Source organism: Sinocyclocheilus anshuiensis, unplaced genomic scaffold, assembly GCF_001515605.1.
Source record: "Sinocyclocheilus anshuiensis isolate Anshui unplaced genomic scaffold, SAMN03320099.WGS_v1.1 scaffold577, whole genome shotgun sequence".
NCBI lineage: Eukaryota > Metazoa > Chordata > Actinopteri > Cypriniformes > Cyprinidae > Sinocyclocheilus > Sinocyclocheilus anshuiensis.
The window spans coordinates 832,774-853,266 of NW_015539872.1; the positions used below are offsets into that span (position 1 = coordinate 832,774).

General features: G+C 33.7%; 2 protein-coding genes and 1 pseudogene across 4 annotated transcripts in view; 1 reads left to right on the forward strand and 2 right to left on the reverse strand.

Moving 5' to 3' along the window:
* The window catches only part of ankdd1b (ankyrin repeat and death domain containing 1B), a 9,369-nt gene extending 3,770 nt beyond the window's left edge, over nt 1-5,599 (reverse strand). The window contains exons 1-9 of the mRNA XM_016481777.1: nt 5,289-5,599; nt 4,003-4,103; nt 3,765-3,863; nt 3,588-3,686; nt 2,319-2,423; nt 2,102-2,231; nt 1,962-2,032; nt 1,775-1,873; nt 1,442-1,540 (exon numbers count right to left, since the gene is read on the reverse strand). Of these exons, the coding sequence (XP_016337263.1) occupies nt 1,442-1,540; nt 1,775-1,873; nt 1,962-2,032; nt 2,102-2,231; nt 2,319-2,423; nt 3,588-3,686; nt 3,765-3,863; nt 4,003-4,103; nt 5,289-5,460 (975 nt within the window). The 5' untranslated portion in view covers nt 5,461-5,599. The remainder of the gene's footprint in view (nt 1-1,441; nt 1,541-1,774; nt 1,874-1,961; nt 2,033-2,101; nt 2,232-2,318; nt 2,424-3,587; nt 3,687-3,764; nt 3,864-4,002; nt 4,104-5,288) is intronic.
* Nucleotides 5,600-7,538: 1,939 nt separating this feature from the next.
* Nucleotides 7,539-17,641, reverse strand: LOC107685252 (polymerase (DNA directed) kappa). 3 transcript variants are annotated; one of them, XM_016481772.1, is made up of 16 exons: nt 17,543-17,641; nt 16,187-16,264; nt 15,719-15,941; nt 15,039-15,158; nt 14,223-14,375; nt 14,016-14,147; nt 13,797-13,941; nt 12,573-12,770; nt 12,142-12,266; nt 11,899-12,065; nt 11,755-11,787; nt 11,524-11,620; nt 10,880-11,051; nt 8,992-10,086; nt 8,558-8,609; nt 7,539-8,127 (listed from the first exon to the last, which is right to left on the reverse strand). In XM_016481772.1, exons 3-16 carry the CDS (start codon nt 15,857-15,859, stop codon nt 8,025-8,027), a joined length of 2,733 nt encoding a protein of 910 aa, XP_016337258.1. In that variant the 5' UTR covers nt 15,860-15,941; nt 16,187-16,264; nt 17,543-17,641; the 3' UTR covers nt 7,539-8,024. The 3 variants fall into 3 exon arrangements, with proteins under 3 accessions (XP_016337258.1, XP_016337260.1, XP_016337259.1); XM_016481774.1 differs by lacking the exon at nt 16,187-16,264; XM_016481773.1 differs by having other exon boundaries at nt 15,719-16,264.
* Nucleotides 16,312-19,761, forward strand: LOC107685254 (uncharacterized; annotated as a pseudogene).
* The last annotated feature ends 732 nt before the right edge of the window (nt 19,762-20,493 follow it).

Consider the following 20,493-nt stretch of genomic DNA (forward strand, 5'->3'; position numbering starts at 1 on the left):
TTACTGGATCATCATATTGAATTCAATAAGAAGCCAAAGGGGGAAATTGCAATGTTTGAAAATGTCAGTCAAGTATTTTATACATTGTCAGTTTTCACTTTTGGTACTAATTAATTATTAATTCTTTTAGCTTTGAGGAATAATGTATCTGTGTTTCCTTCAGAAATCATTCTGTTATTTGCTGCTCAAGAAACATTTCGTGTTATCATCAATGATGAAAACAGTTTGTGCTGTTTAATAGTTTTGCGGAAACCATGATACATTTTTTTCCACGATTCTTTGATTAAAAAAAGTTAATAAGAACTGCATTTATTTAAAATTCTAATCTTTCATAGCATTATAAATGTCTTTACTGTCATGAATAATTGTATGCATCCGTACTAAATACCAGTGTTCATCTTTAAAGAATAAATAAATAAATTAGTGCTGTCAAATGATTAATCGCATTCAAAATGATAGTTTTTGTTTACATAATATATGTGGTGTGTACTGTGTATATTTATGTATATATCAATACATATACATACAGTATATATTTTGAAAATATTTACATGTATATATTTATATTCATATAATTTATATTATATATAAATATATTTAATATACAAACATAAAATTTTTCTGAAGTATGCACATGCATGTGTGTGTACTTATATATAAATAATAAATATACACAGTACACACAGATATATTATGTAAACAAAACCTTTTATTTTGGATGCGATTAATCGCGATTAATCGTTTGACAGCACTAAAATAAATGAATAAATAAATAACCAAAAATACAAATAACTTGCTGGCCCCAAACTTTTGAACAGTAGTGTTCATTATAGCTATCGATAATGTAACTTAATTAATTTGTATTAAAAATATATTGACCAGTTGATTACTTTTTTTTTTTGAACTAGTCACTTTAATGACAATGTTTAAAATGCCATTCTTATGTAATGTTACACTATATGCTTAAGTTTAACTTAAAATTGACATTAGTGTCAATTCAGTAGCATTAAAAACTTCAGGCAGCAGAAGAAAAAAAACAATGTTGAAAATGTCTTACCTGGTTCTGAGCATTCATTTGGGCTCCACTATTGATGAGGAGTTTGACAATAGGAAAGTGGCCCCTCTCACAGACTGGATGCAGAGGACTGCTTCTGCTCTGAAAATCATCACAGGTAACCATTCTCTAAGAAACAATGCTGAATATGTTTAATACTTCATGGTTAAAAAAACCATTGTCAATAATGGTAAAAACGTTGCCCTCAAAAGTGATGTTTAAAATCATCTTGAACTAGTCACTTTAATGACAATGTTTAAAATGCCATTCTTATGTAATGTTACACTATATGCTTAAGTTTAACTTAAAATTGACATTAGTGTCAATTCAGTAGCATTAAAAACTTCAGGCAGCAGAAGAAAAAAAACAATGTTGAAAATGTCTTACCTGGTTCTGAGCATTCATTTGGGCTCCACTATTGATGAGGAGTTTGACAATAGGAAAGTGGCCCCTCTCACAGACTGGATGCAGAGGACTGCTTCTGCTCTGAAAATCATCACAGGTAACCATTCTCTAAGAAACAATGCTGAATATGTTTAATACTTCATGGTTAAAAAAACCATTGTCAATAATGGTAAAAACGTTGCCCTCAAAAGTGATGTTTAAAATCATCACCTCTGTACATACTCAGTACATACTAAGGTGAAGATGTTTGTTAAAAAACGTTGCCCTCAAAAGTGATGCTTAAAATCATCACCTCTGTACATACTCAGTACATACTAAGGTGAAGATGTTTGGGTCACACTGTGCCTCCAGCAGGGCTTGTACACAGTCCTCATGAGCTCCATCTGCAGCCAGATACAGAGCGGTCTGTCCTGCCTACACACAGCAAATACATCACATCAATGTGTGTGTGCATTTTCTGTGTTGAGAAGGATCTGTTACATTAAATAGGACAGAGTTTTACCTGGTTGACCTCATTGCGAATGTTAAAGTTGTCTAGAAGTAACTGCAGTGCTTCACATTGACCATTTTTGGCTGCCAGATGCAGAGGCAAATTATTACAGCTACAACACATACTTTTCTGTGAATTAAAAAAGCATCTACAAACTGAAGGATGTAATAAATTAACCTCATTTTCCTCCATGGTGGCCATGTTGTAAGGCTCCTCCATCAGCATCTGTAGCATGCGAACACAGCCGTGTGCCGCGGCCATGGCAAAAAGTCTATTACCATACTGACAGAAAAACAACATGCAAACTTTATGTTTGAGTGTTTCGTTTTATTCTGGTTCTTGCTTTTATTGTAACTGCTGTTTCCTTACTTGGTCTTCTTTGTCAAGTTCTCCCATTTGCAAGTCATCAACAATGTAAGCTACAATATCAGTGTGATTGTTCATGGCAGCGCAGTGCATCATGTTCAGACCCTCCTGAACACAGAATATTTACATTTATGTCCTAAATGCATTATGAATAAGCCATATGAGGTGTTACACAATTGCAGTGGCAGATGTTGTCACTCACTTATAGAGGGCGTCTGCAGTGTACACAATTCAAATGGAAAACAAATATAATTTAAAACACTTAGAATAATACACAACATTAGAATCCTTTTTACATTATATATATATATATATATATATATATATATATACATATACTATATATAAATTGTAAAATGCAGTCTTTATGAAAGTGAAATGAATATGAATTTATTTAATAAATTAACAGTTAATTTAATTTACATAAAAGCAATAGTTACTCATTTTAATGCTAGTGGTGTTACAGTAATATAAAAAAATAAGAGTTGAAATAAATTTAAGGTTATAGGTCATGTGTGTTCATGAGTTTCTACATGATAAATTATTGCATGAAAATCTGAAAAAAAACAAAAACTTTTATTTAAACAGTTGGGATTATTAGCCCTCTTGGTAAATATGAGCAAAGAATGTTATGAAAATACATATGCATTATTTATCCTTTTGGTCTTTCATTAAAAAAATTCACAATTGTGAATTATTTATGTGAAAAAATATATATGTAAAATTATGGTTCGAAATATTTTCTGCAAGTTTTCTGAAACACTTAAAGTTCATAATTTGAGAGAAAAAATAATTATAGAGTAGTAGTAGATTTAATGTGGTATGTATTTATATGGAAATGCCACAGCAACTGCAGAATAATCCATATATATACTTTTTTTTTATGAATCACTGTATTGATACATTGCTTGTCAAATTGTCTGACAGTTGGATTGTGTGTTTGAGTGAGCTGGTGTTGATTTGTTGGTTTTATGTATAGCGTAATTTTTAAGCGGATGTTGATTTTTTATTTTTTTTTGTATTGGGATAGAACTACATGTATTAGGTATAGTGTAAATTTTATATGCATTTTGAAGCATGTATGTATTATGTATAAATTATTTATTTTATATTTTTACGGTGACAATTTTACCATCAGTCCAGGGACTGCAGATGCAAAATAAGCCTTCTGGCTAATTCTGGCACATTGTACATTTATGTATCATTGATGCGCATTGTTCCTGTCAAATAAACCCGAAAATAAATCAATTAAATGGTCAGCGAACAGCTCACCGTATTTTCAATGCTTTGGTCAGCTCCAGCTTGCACAAGTAACTTGAGGCTCTCCAAACTCCCAAACCATGCTGCTAAGTGAACAGCAGTCAGTCCATGCTGCAGAAACACAGTATGAGCGTCATACTGATCTTAAGGGAAACAGTGTCAATCATTAATGACTGGGCAAACATATACCTTATCTTGCAAATCTAGTTTGGCTCTCCTTCGAAGGAGCACATCAACAGCTTCCACATTTCTGAAGGCCACAGCATAATGAAGAGCAGTACGACCGTGCTGACATTAGACACAAGATTCATAAGAACTGCTCAGAGACGGTGAACAAACACGTCTGTATTTGCTACTGTGCAAATTCTGCTCTTAAACACCCATCACACATGTGTGTAAGTGAGCTAAGAGCAGTTTATTGACATACCACATTCTTGGAGTTGACATTAACGCCTCTCCCGAGAAGCTTCATGCCCTCCACGTCGTTTCTCTTTGCTGCTTCTATGAAGTCTTTCTCAACCTCCAACACTGTAGGTTGAATGATCAGTTGAATACTAGTAGGCTACTTTACATAAAAGGTATGAAACAGCGATGTATTAGATGGCATGATTATCATGTTTATATTGGTTCGACATGGTATTTACATAGTACTCACTATGGGTTTACCATGGTACTATGTTTCAAAACCATGGTATTTTTTTTCTAGAGCAGTTTTTAATTATGAGTGACTACAGGAAAATATTAAAGTAACTACTATTCTGTTTGATGTACACAGAGATGTGTAAATATCACTGAGTACAGTTTGTGTTTTGGGTGTTCACTTTAAGGACCACTGGAAGACATGATGTCAAGTGTGATAAATGAATGCTGAGTCAGACAGGCCAATAGTACACACTTCAGTTACCGCTGAAATAACATTTGTGTGCTGGAATTCTAATCTGATTTCAATATTCAGAAATATTCCAAGTTCGGTACAGTTATAAAATAGGTTTAATATTGAAGAAAAAACAAAACAAAACAATGACTCATCCCTTTTTTCCCATTAAAAAGAAAAAACTAAGGTTGCTGAGGTGAGGTATGCTACTTAAAAAAGGAAGTGAGCGTGATCGATTTCTGGAGTATTTACAAGCAGAAATGTGACATTCGTAATTGTATAAAATCACTTATAAATTCTTCTGTTAAAATGGTATAAAATACTATTTCAATCTTTGTAAGTATTAGTAGTAACTTTGAAAGAAAAGTTTGGTGGGGGTTTTTTTACACTAAGATCATGTTAACATACTTTTTATGTATTGTTCAATTATGCTTATGTCTTATGTCTTCTTGTCTTATTGATATTAATTTATCATTTACAGATTGGCCTCATTCACTTCCATTGTAAGCACCTCAGGGTAATTTGGATTTTATTTATTTATTTCCATGGACCGTGGTAAACCGTGGTACACATGCTATTGATTGTGTTTAACTTGTACTGAACACTGAATATTCCTCTAAATATAGGTTGGAAAATGAATGGTAGACGGGCATCAATCTTTCCAGTCTTATGAATATGAACTCATAATTCAAAATACAGAGGCTATTTTAGAGTAAATACAACTTGTTTCTTCCATTTGCTTGACAATTATTAACACATGAACAGTACTGAGGAATCATCATAACCATAAAATATATGAAATATCATTAGCACAATCAAGAAGGAAAATCTATACTCACACATTTCCTTACAGTCATAACCACCATCTTCTGCAATGTCCTTTGGCAGTATGAATTCAGTAAAACCTTTGACATGGTCTGATTTTAACCATGTTTTGGGATGAAGATTCTCCTTTTTCCAAACAGGCTGCTTCAGTATGCAGTCTTTTATGGCTTGAGCTTTCCTCTCCATAGCACTGTACTGGTTGCACAGCTCTTAGAGTTGGAGACTTGTATTCTGTAAAATATATCAGGTGGATGGTTTTGTTTGCACTCAGAGCTCACGCCCCAAAGACATGCGCTCTCACCCAGAGTACATACAGTTAAATGGCTGATTGTGTTCTGTGCAGATATAGGGAATGAGGTTTAAGGTTATTATGCATATATACACTCTCCATTCAAAAGTTTGGGTCAATATGATTTTTCCTCCCCAATATGAATACATTTATTTAGTAAGGACAAATTCAATTTATCGAAGTGACATTTACATCTACAGATGATTTTTATTTCAAATAAATGCTGCTGTTTAAGTTTCTGTTCATCAAAGAATCATGGGGAAAAAAATGTCTCGCAGCACAACTGTTTTAACATTGATCATAATAAATCATTCTTGAGCACCAAATTAGCATATCAGAATGATTTCTGAAAGATCATGTGATACTGAAGAAAAAATGTTTCACAATATTGCTTTTGTAACTTTATTTTTAATCAAATAAATGCAGTCTTGGTGAACATAAGAGACTTCTGTCAAAAGCATTTAATAATTCTTACTGAACATTTGAATGGAAGTGTACTTTACAATGATATAAATAACATCCTAGCATTTATCATGGAAAGAGAATTGATGAATAAACAAGCGTAAAGCTGTTTAAATAGTTTCCAAACAAAGAAAAACAACCTGCTATATTTCCATACCGACACAAAGCAACATTAAATGAGATTAATCTATACTCACACATTTCCTTACAGTCATAACCACCATCTTCTGCAATGTCCTTTGGCAGTATGAATTCAGTAAAACCTTTGACATGGTCTGATTTTAACCATGTTTTGGGATGAAGATTCTCCTTTTTCCAAACAGGCTGCTTCAGTATGCAGTCTTTTATGGCTTGAGCTTTCCTCTCCATAGCACTGTACTGGTTGCACAGCTCTTAGAGTTGGAGACTTGTATTCTGTAAAATATATCAGGTGGATGGTTTTGTTTGCACTCAGAGCTCACGCCCCAAAGACATGCGCTCTCACCCAGAGTACATACAGTTAAATGGCTGATTGTGTTCTGTGCAGATATAGGGAATGAGGTTTAAGGTTATTATGCATATATACACTCTCCATTCAAAAGTTTGGGTCAATATGATTTTTCCTCCCCAATATGAATACATTTATTTAGTAAGGACAAATTCAATTTATCGAAGTGACATTTACATCTACAGATGAGTTTTATTTCAAATAAATGCTGCTGTTTAAGTTTCTGTTCATCAAAGAATCATGGGGGAAAAAATGCATCTCGCAGCACAACTGTTTTAAAATTGATCATAATAAATAATTATTGAGCACTAAATTAGCATATCAGAATGATTTCTGAAAGATCATGTGATACTGAAGAAAAAATGTTTCACAATATTGCTTTTGTAACTTTATTTTTAATCAAATAAATGCAGTCTTGGTGAACATAAGAGACTTCTGTCAAAAGCATTTAATAATTCTTACTGAACATTTGAATGGAAGTGTACTTTACAATGATATAAATAACATCCTAGCATTTATCATGGAAAGAGAATTGATGAATAAACAAGCGTAAAGCTGTTTAAATAGTTTCCAAACAAAGAAAAACAACCTGCTATATTTCCATACCGACACAAAGCAACATTAAATGAGATTGAGAACAATGTTTTTGTTCATTTATTTTTGGTGCAAATTAGATAGCCTATATACTGTACATGCAGAATTGTAAAAATGTATCAATTATGAAACTTGAAAATATTTATTATTTAGATGGTAAGCCTTATGTCATGGTTTATAAAGTGCTTTACAATATCCATACAAAATTAAATGCTCATTTCTATTTATGCATAGAATAAAATTATTTCACTCATATATAAATGTACATGCAAGCGTAAAGCTGTTTAAATAGTTTCCAAACAAAGAAAAACAACCTGCTATATTTCTATACCGACACAAAGCAACATTAAATGAGATTAAGAGAACAATGTTTTTGTTCATTTATTTTTGGTGCAAATTAGATAGCCTATATACTGTACATGCAGAATTGTAAAAATGTATCAATTATGAAACTTGAAAATATTTATTATTTAGATGGTAAGCCTTATGTCATGGTTTATAAAGTGCTTTACAATATCCATACAAAATTAAATGCTCATTTCTATTTATGCATAGAATAAAATTATTTCACTCATATATAAATGTACATGTAACATCAATGATCTACATAAATACTGAAAGAGGCAAGTCCAAAAGTATCAATTTGAAGCACAGTATGAAGCATTTTTCCACCACACAAATACACATTTCAATAAATACAAAAAATATACCCAAACAGTTTTTCAGCTTTCTATCAGAGTATATCATCTGAAACATCTCTTATCAAAAGTCATCCTATTAAACACCTGATTTTCTTCACCATACAAGAATCTTCTTACTTGTTCCATCAAAATATTCCCTCAAGTGAATCCAGCAAAATCCTCATGGATTATAAAGTCTCTCCTTCATAAATTAAATCTCTCTGGATTTGTAAAAGAATTAGACTTTCTGTCCGGCATTGCCTTTGAAGAACTTGTCGATCGTGTGTTTTGTGCTCAACACTTTGGGTTTTTTCGAGGGAGGAAGAGTAGATGAGCCCTGCCTGTAGTTACAATGGAGAATACATAAATAAATATCATGAGACACAAAAATAATACACATTAGTGTTAGAGTTTAAGGCTGGTAAGATTTGTTTAATGTTCATGAATAAAGTCACTTAGTGCCAATTTACTGCTCAAGAAACATTTCTTATTATCAATGTTAAAAACAGTTGTGCTGCTTGATATTTTGTGTAACCTGTGATACATGTTTTCAAGATTCTTTGATGAATAGAAAGTTAACAAAAAGACAGAAATATTCTGTAACACTATAAATGTCTTCACTGTCACTTTTGATCAATTTATTGCATCCTTGCTCAAATAAAAGTATTAATATTTTAAAAAAATCTTACTGACCCCAAACTTTTTAAACATTTGTGTACATTCAAATTGCATTCTTACAATATTGTACTATTGCCTTTTACAGTTAAATACCTTTTGCTTTTTTCTCTCACTTTAGAAACTCTTCCCTGGTCCCCCAGTTGGCCTATAAAAAACAAAACAACAAAAGTATTATAATCATTTCCTTTCCTTACTTGTCATGGTATGGTTATTGTTACCAAATGCGATTCCTTGAATTCTTCATTTTTGGTCACACTTTATTTTAAGGTCCAATTCTCACTAATAACAAACCATTAACTATGACTTTTTCCTCAATAAACCCCTAATTTGCAGCTTATTAGTTAGTAAGGTAGTTGTTACGTTTATGTACTGGGTAGGACTAGTGATGTAGAATATGGTCATGCAGATATAAGTACTAATAAACAGCCAATATGTTAATAATAGGCATACTAATAAGCAACTAGTTAATAGTGAGAATTGGTCCCTATACTAAAGTGTTGATTATTTTATTTTTTTTTTGCACTGACCTCGTACGCTCTTGAGTGCTGGTTCATCTGAATGACCCACAGGAGGATGAGATTCTCTAAACTCCAGCAGAACATCCTGGCTAAGACACATATCCACATGCCGGTTGAAGAGCGCGAGGTCATCAGTGCTTTGCGGCTGACTGCACACAGGACACGTCAAAGACGAGCCGTTCGAGTCAGATGACATCTCTGTGACGGCCTCAAGATTGTGTGTTTTGGGTGATGCGTTAGAACTAGATTCACAAACAGGCATCTTCTTTTTAGAAAGAACAGAACGCTTTCCATTTATTTTTGTCCTGTGACTAAAAAATGGAGTCTTGAAATCACCGTCTTCATCAGTTTCCACCAGTGGCACAGAGATGCTAGTGGACGGCTTCTCTTCATTACAGGCTGGGTCGTGGCTTGAGGATTTTAAAGTCCTGCTTTCTGAACTTGATGCAGGTGGTTTACTGTTGAGCTCTTCCTGTTCCTTAGGCGCATCCAAATGTGTGGGTTCATTATCCACCGCACTGCCCTTCAGACATTCATCAATATGGTTGTTGAAGGCTGTAAGGTTTACATTCTTCATCTCTGTGTTGCACACAGGACAGGTGAGAAACGGCAGCACCTGGGTTGAGATTTTAAATGATGGCTTTAAAACTGCAGGTTTGTTTACGTAGCTTGTTGTGTCTGTCCCTGAGTTTGTATTTGACAAACTTTTTGCTGATGTTGTGTCTGACAGATTGTTTGTTGTTGGTAGATCTGTCTGTGTATCAGCAGCTGCGTCAGCACTATTGTTTGTTGTGTCTGTACCAGCCATAACAGAAATTTGTACCTGCTGCTGCTGTAGTCTTTTCAACTGTGCTCTTTGAAAAAATGATTGCTGCTGCGGTCCTTTAGATTCGGGTTTTTGCTCAGACACAGAAGGTACTTTCATCTCAGTGGCCTGTGGCTTTAGGAAACTGGCACCATCACTGTCTTCTTCTGCTTTGAGCACAGATCCAGCACACTGCGTGAAACTGCTTGAATCAGATCCACCTTTCTGCAGGAATCCCATTATACTCCTCTGAAGAGGTTTTTTATCTTCAGCGCTGATAAAGCCGGACACTCGAACACCTGTTGCAAAACACACATCAGAAACTGAATCGGAAATAAACACACCTAAGGTAGCTTCAGAAAGAAAAAAAAAAAGATCTGATTGTATGGTTTGATTCTTTGTGCATGATGTCAAATACTGCAATGATGAATAAAAAAAAAAAAAGGCAAATATTGTATGCAATGATACAATAAACTTTAGACAAAACAAAATATTATGAGTTAATAAGATTTTATTATTATTATATACAGTTCATAGATTTTTGTTTAGTCTAAAGTTTATATATTTTATAGAAATTATATAAAGATTTTATTTTTTAAAAGTTACATTTATTTGGCGAGGTGCATCAAATTTATCAAAAAACTTTTATACTTTATAGTTTAAGACTTTGACAATAAAGACTTTTATAGGTCTAATGTTACAAAAAAAGAGATTTCATATAAACACAGTTCTTTTGAACTTTCTGTTCATCAAAAAAATCCTTGAAAAAAAAAAATATCAGTCTCCACAAAAATATCAAGCAGCTTTGTTTTCAAGATTGATAAGAAAGTATAATCAGCAAAAAAGCATATCAGCATATCTGATATCTGATCAAATAAGCATAATTAGAATGATTTCTGAAGGATTATAAATGATATTTCAAAATCTGATCAAATAGAAATAATTTTAAACTTATTTTAATTACAGTTTTTACGGTATTTTTGAATAAATGCATCCTTGGTGATATACATATATATGTATATGTATACACATTAATATTTCAAAGAAATAATGGAGAACAACTTCGAGAATAACACGAGGTGTAATATATACCCATGAGTCTTAGTTTTAGTGGCTGAGGGCTGACACTGTCAATCTCAACTTTGAGAAGGTCCTTAGCAGCAGCAAAGATCTGCTCCTCAGTGCAGACAGCGTACTGCAGCGTAAATGCTCTGGTCTTCACTTCAAATTTTACGTTCTTCAGCTTCAAAGTAACAGTTTTGCCCTATAGTACAAACACAAATACATTCCATCTTATGAATGCAAGACCAATATTTCTGCATGCTTACATTTATACTAATTGTGTATGGAGTTTATGTGACATGTTTCTGCACATCATAAACTATGTGGAAATCATTCAGGGTGTTATACAGACATGTTTATAATGCTTAAAACATCCAATAAGTAGGGAAGTTAAACAATTGAGAAGATGTTCCTATACAACACACATAAATAGAATATATACTGTATATATATATATATATATATATATATATATATATATAATAAAAATTATATATATATATCTTCGAAAAAACATTTGCAAAAGCAACACTAGTACATAATAATAATAATGTTGATGTTCATACCAAAGCATCTGAGATTTACCAATCAAAAGATATGCAAGTTTTTGCTGGCTATTTCCGACACTCAGTATAAAGATGAGAGAAGCTACTTTTGGTCTGAAACCCAGGTACCTTAAGGCCCTCCCGCTGAAGGTCCTGTGCTAAGTCCTGACAGAGATCTCTGCACAGGGAATACTGCGCCTCTGCATCACTCATCTCCACAAACGTCCTAAAAGAAAGAGAGAATAGAAATAACACAAATAAATTGAGGGAAGGTAGAAACAAAATGTTGATTTCAAGTTTACAGACATGTTTGGATCTGAAACATGTGGTGAAGACTGGAGAAAACTTTGAGCAGATTACCTCTCAGTGCTCATGCTTTTTCTTTCTGAGTCCCTGAAACAAAATAATATTTTCCCCATGAAATATTAGAATAAAAATCTTATTCTGAATCCAGAATATCACTACGCAAAAAACACTTGACCCTGCAAGACTAAAAAACCACACCTCTCTATACATGTGGAGCCCAAACCCAAAGATATGTGAAGGAAATTATGCCAGGAGGTTCCCGAAAAAAGCAGGGAGAGTAGCGCCATCTGCTGGCCCAGTTGGTCACAGTTGACAATACCCAAAGCAGCCAGCATCTTCTCAGTAACCTTGCCAACACCAGACACCTGGAATAAATATACAACAATATTAGGCCACATTAATGAGCTATAAGACTGTTATAGATAAACGGGTCAGACAGACCTTTCTGACAGGAAGATCCTTCATAAACCCCATCACAACTTGTCTCTCAGGAGGAATTCGGTACTCGCCATTGGGCTTGTTCTTATCACTGCATACTTTTGCAAGCATCATGTTTGGGGCAATGCCTATAAGAGAGATCAAACAAGGAGAAACATACTCTTTATTTCTTACATAATGTGTGAAGACTGTACTGTATATGCTTACGTTTGCAATTTAAGTAGGGCTGTGCAAAAAATCGAATGCGATTTTGTGTAGCTTGTCAGTGAACTACGGCTCTGTGTAATAAATGCCGCTCCATCTGAAAGCACGTGCTGGAGATTTACTACTAATCACAGGAGCGGCTGACGAGATGCGCATGAAAATCACATTCGATTTTTTGCACAGCCCTAAATTTAAGTATAAATGACTAAACAAACCATCCAGTCTCTCACCTGCACTAGCAGTAAGAGATGTTTTCTGCTCAATACGGAAGCGCATCTCCCGCACAGCCTCCTCTGCACTCGTCCCAAACACCTCTGCTTTCCCATCAGCCCCTGAGAGAGAGGGCGAGGAGCTGGGACTGTCCTCGAACAGCACAGGAGACAGTTCATCTCTCTCTGATTCAGCCGCAGACCTGTCTGCATCATTTCCTTTAAAAGAACAGAACAAAAAACTTTAATCATGTTACTATAATCACTCATAACAAAAAAAACAGACTTTAATTTTCAATGCTTTCACAAAGGAAAAATAAGTAAAAATCAGACCTCTTTTTAAAACTAGCCCAGGGATTTTTAATCTTTTAGATGTTATGGACCCCCAAATATTATCATCCTTGTGCTAGGGACCCCATTATAAAATTTCAAAGGCAGCTATATATTTATAGTTAAATGTGAGTCAAATATTATTTGGAAAATAATTAGATTATAAATCTACACAAACTTTTTTCTACTTTCTATAATACTGTAAAATATATTTTATTTATTTATTATTTTATTTAAATACAATATTCACATCTGATGTATGTGCTGAAGACTGAAAACAACTTTGAGCAGATTATCTCTCAATGATCAAGCTTTGTAAGATTGATGTATTATTTTTTAATTAATTTAAATACATTTTTAAATATATTTTAATCATTTTTTATATGTTTATTCATATTAATAATATATTATTTTAATATTTATTGATATTATTATTTTAATATTTATTTATATTATTATATATTATTTATTTATTTTACATAGTTTATCTCTAAACTAGTGCTGTCAAACGATTAATCGTGATTAATCGCATCCAAAATAAGTATTTGTTTACATGATATATGTACGTGTACTGTGTATATTTATTATGTATATGTAAATACACACACATACAGTATATATTTTGAAAATATTTACGTTTATACATTTATATATTCATATTCTTATATATTATATTACATATAAATATATTTAATATAAAAATATAACATTTTTCTTAAATATACATACATGTGTTGGTATTTATATATACATAATAAATATACACAGTATACACACATATATTATGTAAACAAAAACTGTTATTTTGGATGCGATTAATCGTTTGACAGCACTACTCTAAACGTTTCCTCAGCACTGACCCCTCTAGCTTGAAAACCCCAGGCCAGCACTACACAATAGACTACAGTAATGCACCTGTCTTGGCATCACAGATGTAATATGTTCGCATGGTCTCTGGCCAATGCTTCCGCTCCTCCAGGTGCTCAGTGATATCCAGATAAGCCTCGTCCAGACTCATAGGCATGAAATGAGGGTCATATTCTGAAAATATCTCCCGTACCTTTAAGACAGAGCCAGGCATTAAAAAACAGTAGCTATGACTACTGAATACTGTAGGACTAAGATACAACATACCTGGGCACTCACTGCTCTGTATTTGTCAAAGTTAGTCGGCACAATGACAAGATTTGGACACAGCTTCTTAGCAATGAACCCTGGCATGGCAGCACGGACACCAAACCTCCTAGCGTGGTAATTGGAGGTTGACTGAAAATGAGAACGATTTAAAACATCAGCATTGTAGATATTTGACGATGCTCTTGGTTTATTTCAGATTCTCACCAGCATGCTCATAGATCCCACTGCCATCGGTTTGTCCTTCAGCTCCGGGCAGTCTCTCATTTCTACAGCAGCATAGAACGCATCCATGTCTACATGAACTATCACACGGCCAAGCTCTCGACTCCTCTCCAGTTCACACGTCAGTTTGTCCACCTGTGGTATGAAAACTCTTAAATAATAATTCTGCCTGAACAGCTGAGAAAAGGAGTCCTAAAATTAATGCATTGTCCAGGTCATGTTTCACTATATTTTGCATAAAGACAATACAGCTTATTTTAGGACCATTAAGATTCAGTGCATGTGCCATTATTTTCATGACATTAAAGCACATTCCCCACCCCAACTGTTATTACCAAAATATTTTATTTTTGAGTTTGTAATTGTCATTATTTCTACAATTTTGTAAAAACATTAATGAGGGTCATCCTGCACAGACAGATGATTTTTTTTTTTAAAGTAATATCAATATAAATTTACCAAGATGCATAAATATTTTGAAAGCTTTTGATTTAAATAATAGATTTGTTTTTTCAATATGATAGTGAGAATGAGATTTTTTTCACATTACAGTAATAAAACTGACACATGAAATTTGTGTGTCCATATGGTGGGAAATATTTCAACCAGATGATCCAACGGTAGCTGCACGGATCTCAGGCTGCCTGGCTGACTTCATCATAAATTTAAAAAAATCTCTTTCTCTTTATTTATTCCTTCCCTTTCTAGCTTGTACTTATTTGAACAATGCCTAGAACTTGGTTTTACAAGCACTTCCTGTGTCAATCATAACATTTATGACAATCATTACAGAGTTACCTCTGCTTGTGCTTGCTTCAGTTGTTCTTTCGTGATTCTTGCTTTTTGCTCCATCATCTTTTCAATGCGCTGATTCACCTGCTGCTCCTTCTTCAGTTCATTCTCATAAAATTTAGATCCCTGTCATTCAAAATAAACAATAGGTCTTCTGTACAACAATAGGTAATTGACATTAAGCTATGTAAACATTGTCTTGCACTGTGACTTGCTATCTTGCTATACTTAATCTAAAACGATGTAAACAACATTTTTAGTTAGTTTATAATGATTACACATATTAAAAAAATCAGATATAATAATAAATTAGATTAAAATGAATAAGTAAATAAATCAGTAAATAAATAAATAATAAATCTAACAGTACAGAACTATAATATATATATATATATATATATATATATATATATATATTATAAAATTACAAATATTTTCCAAATAATATTTTGACATATTCATAGTATTAAATTTCACAGTATAAAAGGAAAAATATTTAGTGTGGAGGTCCCTTCCGTGAGGATGCTCATATATGTCGTCATCATCATACTGTATCATCTATGGCACTACAAGTTTGAAAACCCCTGACAAAGGCTACACTTTATAAAAACATTAATATAGCCTAAATACACAGCCCAAGTATGTATAATACTGTGTAACCCAAGTAAATAAATAGCTGTGCAAACCTTGGAGGTTTCCAGAATGATCTTGTTGATCTTGTCTCTGTCCAGCCCCTCCATGCCAGCTTTGTTATCATTGAGAGCGATCCTGGAGAGAAGATCGGCTCCAGAGCTGCTGCTCACAGCACCCTGATGATGACTCTCCATCTTCTCTGTGTAATACTTTCACTTTCACCCGACTTACTTTGACTGTCTTAATTCATCTTTAGGGATGGAGCCAAATTAAAACCTGTAACCCAGTAACGTTAATCGACTGTCATGGAGGCTAAAAATCTGAAGTTATTCTGACAACAGGCAAAATAATGATTTTCCCCGTGCCTTTTGGTTGGATGAATATAGAATAAACAAATATCACTATTTTTTAAGAATTTGGTATTAACTGAGTTACTCGCCTGTCTCATAGATATATAGTTAAAGACACATTCACAAGGCAATAATGTACAATGTTGTATCTAAAAAACTAGAATAACATACCGTCGACTCCGTATTTGAACGTCTTGTTCTTGAAGAGGAGCATATCCGGAATGAACGTCTATATCGCCACCTGCTGTACTGGAATATATGAGCAACCATTATTGGGGGTTTCAATGGACTTTAGGAGATTGTATGATTATTGTTTTCAAGTTGCAATTTAGAAGTAAACTTAAGTTAAGTTAAGCCAAGTTAACTTAATACCAAAATCACAAGCACATCACTTGATCTTTAAAACACGGAGAAGTTGTCACAAGTCTATATCTACTAGCATGCTTTCTGACAAGAATCATGGTTGTCTTACATGTTACGACATGTGTTTTAAATGTTATAAATGTGCACATCGTATTAGTTGCAATAGCTATTAATTACAATGGTTTTATAGTTTTATCTGTTTCATGAGTTGTTGTAGCCTATGTTTCAATAAAAAAAAAAGCCCCATAGTGTGACAAAAGTGGGTCATGTGTGCTATATTTAGTTATTTATTTTGTGGTCGACTTTATGATAGGATATGTCTATACAAAAATTGATTTTTTTTTTAAATATAACGCATATTCTTCAGTGACAAGTAGTTCCTACATAAATAAGATTAGTTTTAATGCCGTTACAGATTGCACTGTATCGGTCAGAAAACTCAACTAAATAAGCGGTAATATAATTTTAGTTTGATTTTAGTTTCGCTTTTGGCTAGCGGCCAATGTCGAGAAATGATCGCTTGGTCTCGCGAGAGTTCATTGTGGCATTTTATCAGCATTTTATTTATTGAGAGTCATTTCCAAAATGTGTTTTTGCGCACTTGCCTTGAATGGCATTTCGGGAAGAGGACACCATTTGTTGTGTTTGTTTGGAGTCCATAATTGTGATCTTAACTCCATCCGTAGTAGCAGCAATTGCGAATATCTCGCGATATTTTGGGACTGCCAAAACTTCCTTTACAGACAACGAAGAGTGGGCGGAATGTGAGAGACGAAGGATCTCTATCTCTGTATCGGCGACTGACTAATATAACTCTTACAAATGAGATTTATGCGTAAAAAGTAGTAAGAACAGTGTTGTGACATTTTTATTGGGTTTAACATATACTTTTGTGTTTTGATTTTATGGCGCGAGTCTCTTATAACTGGACACATTACGCAACATTTACTTTGTTCATCGTAAGAGGAACTGGCGTGTTTCCTCAAGAAAGCCAGCTAGATGGCTGATTTCACGGTGAAAGATATGGACTAAAAAGCGACGAAATGATCCGCCACATTTGCGTAGGGGTGGTTTTGACGCTGTTAATCAACATAGGTAAGAACACAAAAGGCATGATGCGTGGAACTGCAGTAACTGTACGTTAATATTTAAATGATTACTTACATATCCATAACACAGAATACCGCCTGTCTGTTTTATTTCAGAGGGGACATTCTGCTTAAATCCGCCTCAGGATGTCAAGACAGTCCGATCAAATCTTCAGTGGAAGAAGCCTCCAGACGATGATGACAGTTTCCTGTATTCACTGCAGTATAAACCTGGCTCGTAAGCATGCTGTGTTAAAGGGATAGTTCAACTAAAATAATAATAATTCTGTCATCATTTATTCACCCTCATGTTGTCGCAAACCCTTGTTGTGTTCTTTCTGACACTAATTTCTTCTCTATTGTTACTTTGATTTTTAGCAAAACAGGAGATGAATGGTACAATGTGACGAGCCACAACGGGACAGAATTCAGATTTCAAATCACTCCTGAGTTTTATGGAGCAGTATTTCGAGTGCGCGCAGAGAAAGGAATCAACGTGTCAGAATGGCAGTATTCCGATCCAGTCAAGTGTGTAAATGGTACGGAGTGCTTTATGTGGTTATATATGCCTTCCATTTGAAATTAAAACATTTGTTTATCATCTCTAATATGCAGTGTTGGGGAGTAACTAGTTACATGTAACGGAATTACGTGAAAATGGCTTTATAATTGAGACTATTTAGGTTTTTGGGGGATTAAAAAAAAGGAGTGAATGTTGATCATTGTAGGGTGGTTGTGTCCACACACTGCTAAGACACCTTTATATGCAAATGAAGATATTTTGCATCCAATGTCTCCTTTAAAATGAAAATATTATAATCTTAATTCAAGTGACGAAGGATTTTGAAAGTCTGACAGTTATCAGTGTTGAGCACATACTGTAAGGTTAACCCTGCCTGGTTTACATGTTTGAAAATGATTAACAGTTGAAAACATTAGAAATTTAGAAAAGAAAGTAGGGTAACTTGTAATCTGTAACCTATTACATTTCCAAAGTAACCTTCCCAACACTGCTAATATGTAACATAACTTATGTGCACATGCTCACATTCATACCTTTCTTTGTTTATCCTATTTTACAGCTAACTCCGGTGTTCCTGTGTTGAAACTGTCTGTGAAACCGGAAATGGACATATGGATGAGAGCTTAGAAAAAGAAGATGGAGAAAATGTTGCATTTAATTTATCATTCTGGAAAGTGAATAACGGAGGATACTCAAAGGTCTCTTGCATCCTTCACACAGAAAAAATCATGTAAACTTATTCATTCACTATATTTCTGTAAGAGGACTATTGTAAAGCTGACAAGAGTTTTTGAACCTTCAGGCAGAGTGTGTTATTACAAAAAGCAAGAATGAACACATTTTTAAACTGGAATCAGGGCAAAACTACTGTTTCCAGGTTCAGTATTTGCTCTACGAAAAGCCTTATGGGAACGTTGGCAACCAAATTTGTGCAATCATCCTGGAAACACGTAAGTCTTATTCACTTATTTATTACAAACTGCAACAGTATGATTCACATTGTTTGTGATTCAAAACACTAGAAATGAGTTAGTTTCATTCAGATGCTGAAATGAATTGCATGCTGTAATAAATTGTGAATTTTGCTGACATGCTTTAATTTGTTTAACTGATAATTAATAATGCCTCCTGTTCATTCATTCTTTTTTTCCTGTGTAGCTGAAAGAATAAAGAGCCATGCTTTACTCTATGGTATATTAACTTCATTTCTTGTTACGGCCATGTGTGGAGTCTGCATTTTTCTGCTTTTTAAACGCCACAAAAAGGTCAAACAGTTGTTACAGCCACTTCGCCTGGAAATTCCTGACCACTATCAAGAGGCACACATCCATATTTTAGAATTATCATTTCACTGAGATAAAGTAAAGTAACTGAATAGGAACTCTGTTAATATGGCAAATTATAACAGTGTACTACTTTTATGTGCAAGTTGTCAAATTTGTGTGAGTACTTAAAAGTCCTGCTACCAGGCAACTATACACTCTTAAATGGCCATGTATCAGCTAGAGTCAGATGTGAAAGTTTCTTCTTTTTCTTCTTCTTCTTATTAAATAAGTAATATTTTCTCTCCCTGTATGTAGTTTCTTAGGTCTGGGTAGTTTCCTCTTCAAGCATGTCCAAGTCCCAGCAGTCAAAGTTTGCGGTCATATGACATGATCACAGTAATAGAGAACAACCATTTGGAGCAGAAAGGCCAAGAAGAGGAACAAGAAAAAAATCATTTTAACTTAACGATTGTGTTCATATTTATGCATATTCTTAGTTTATTTACCTTTTTTGGCAAATAATATACTTTGCACTTCACTAACAAACTATGCGTACAAATTCAGATCTGTCCTGTGTAAATATAGATTTTTGTTGAATACTGGTTCAGGATCAGAAGATATTTATATGAGCAATAGGGTATATATATTGTTTGGGTATACAGGGTATATTATTATTTGGGAGTAGTTTTTTACATTTATTTCAGCTATTTGTGTTAGATTAGATAGCAGTGTTTGACATTGCTAGTTCTATTAACAAAATCATTGTTTGTTGCACCAGTTTTAGGACAATGTAATCACTATCTATATCTAATCTGCATATCTAGGATGGGGAAAGCAGGGGTTGAGCTCAAGTAAATGATTAAATTCCTTACCATAACCATTTAAATATGGTTAAATATATACGAAAATTGAAAATCACTGTAATAATTGAATTTGCTTGTTATTGTTTGGCATTGTATTGGCCAGTCCATTCTATCTTCTGATATTCCTTTCCTGTTACAACTCAACTCCTGTTACAACACAAGTGCACAAGTGCTCAGATTTTAGTATTAAGTATTGAATTACCTTAATATTATTTACAATTCCTTCTTAATAGCAGTATACAGTTGGTCTTGTCTTCCCCACTTCTTGTATATTTATATATTTTCTATTTTCTGAATGTCCTTTTTTGTGAAAATTATTTGGTTGCCATAATTTCAAAAATATAACAGCATAGCATTTCATGTAACAAATACAATG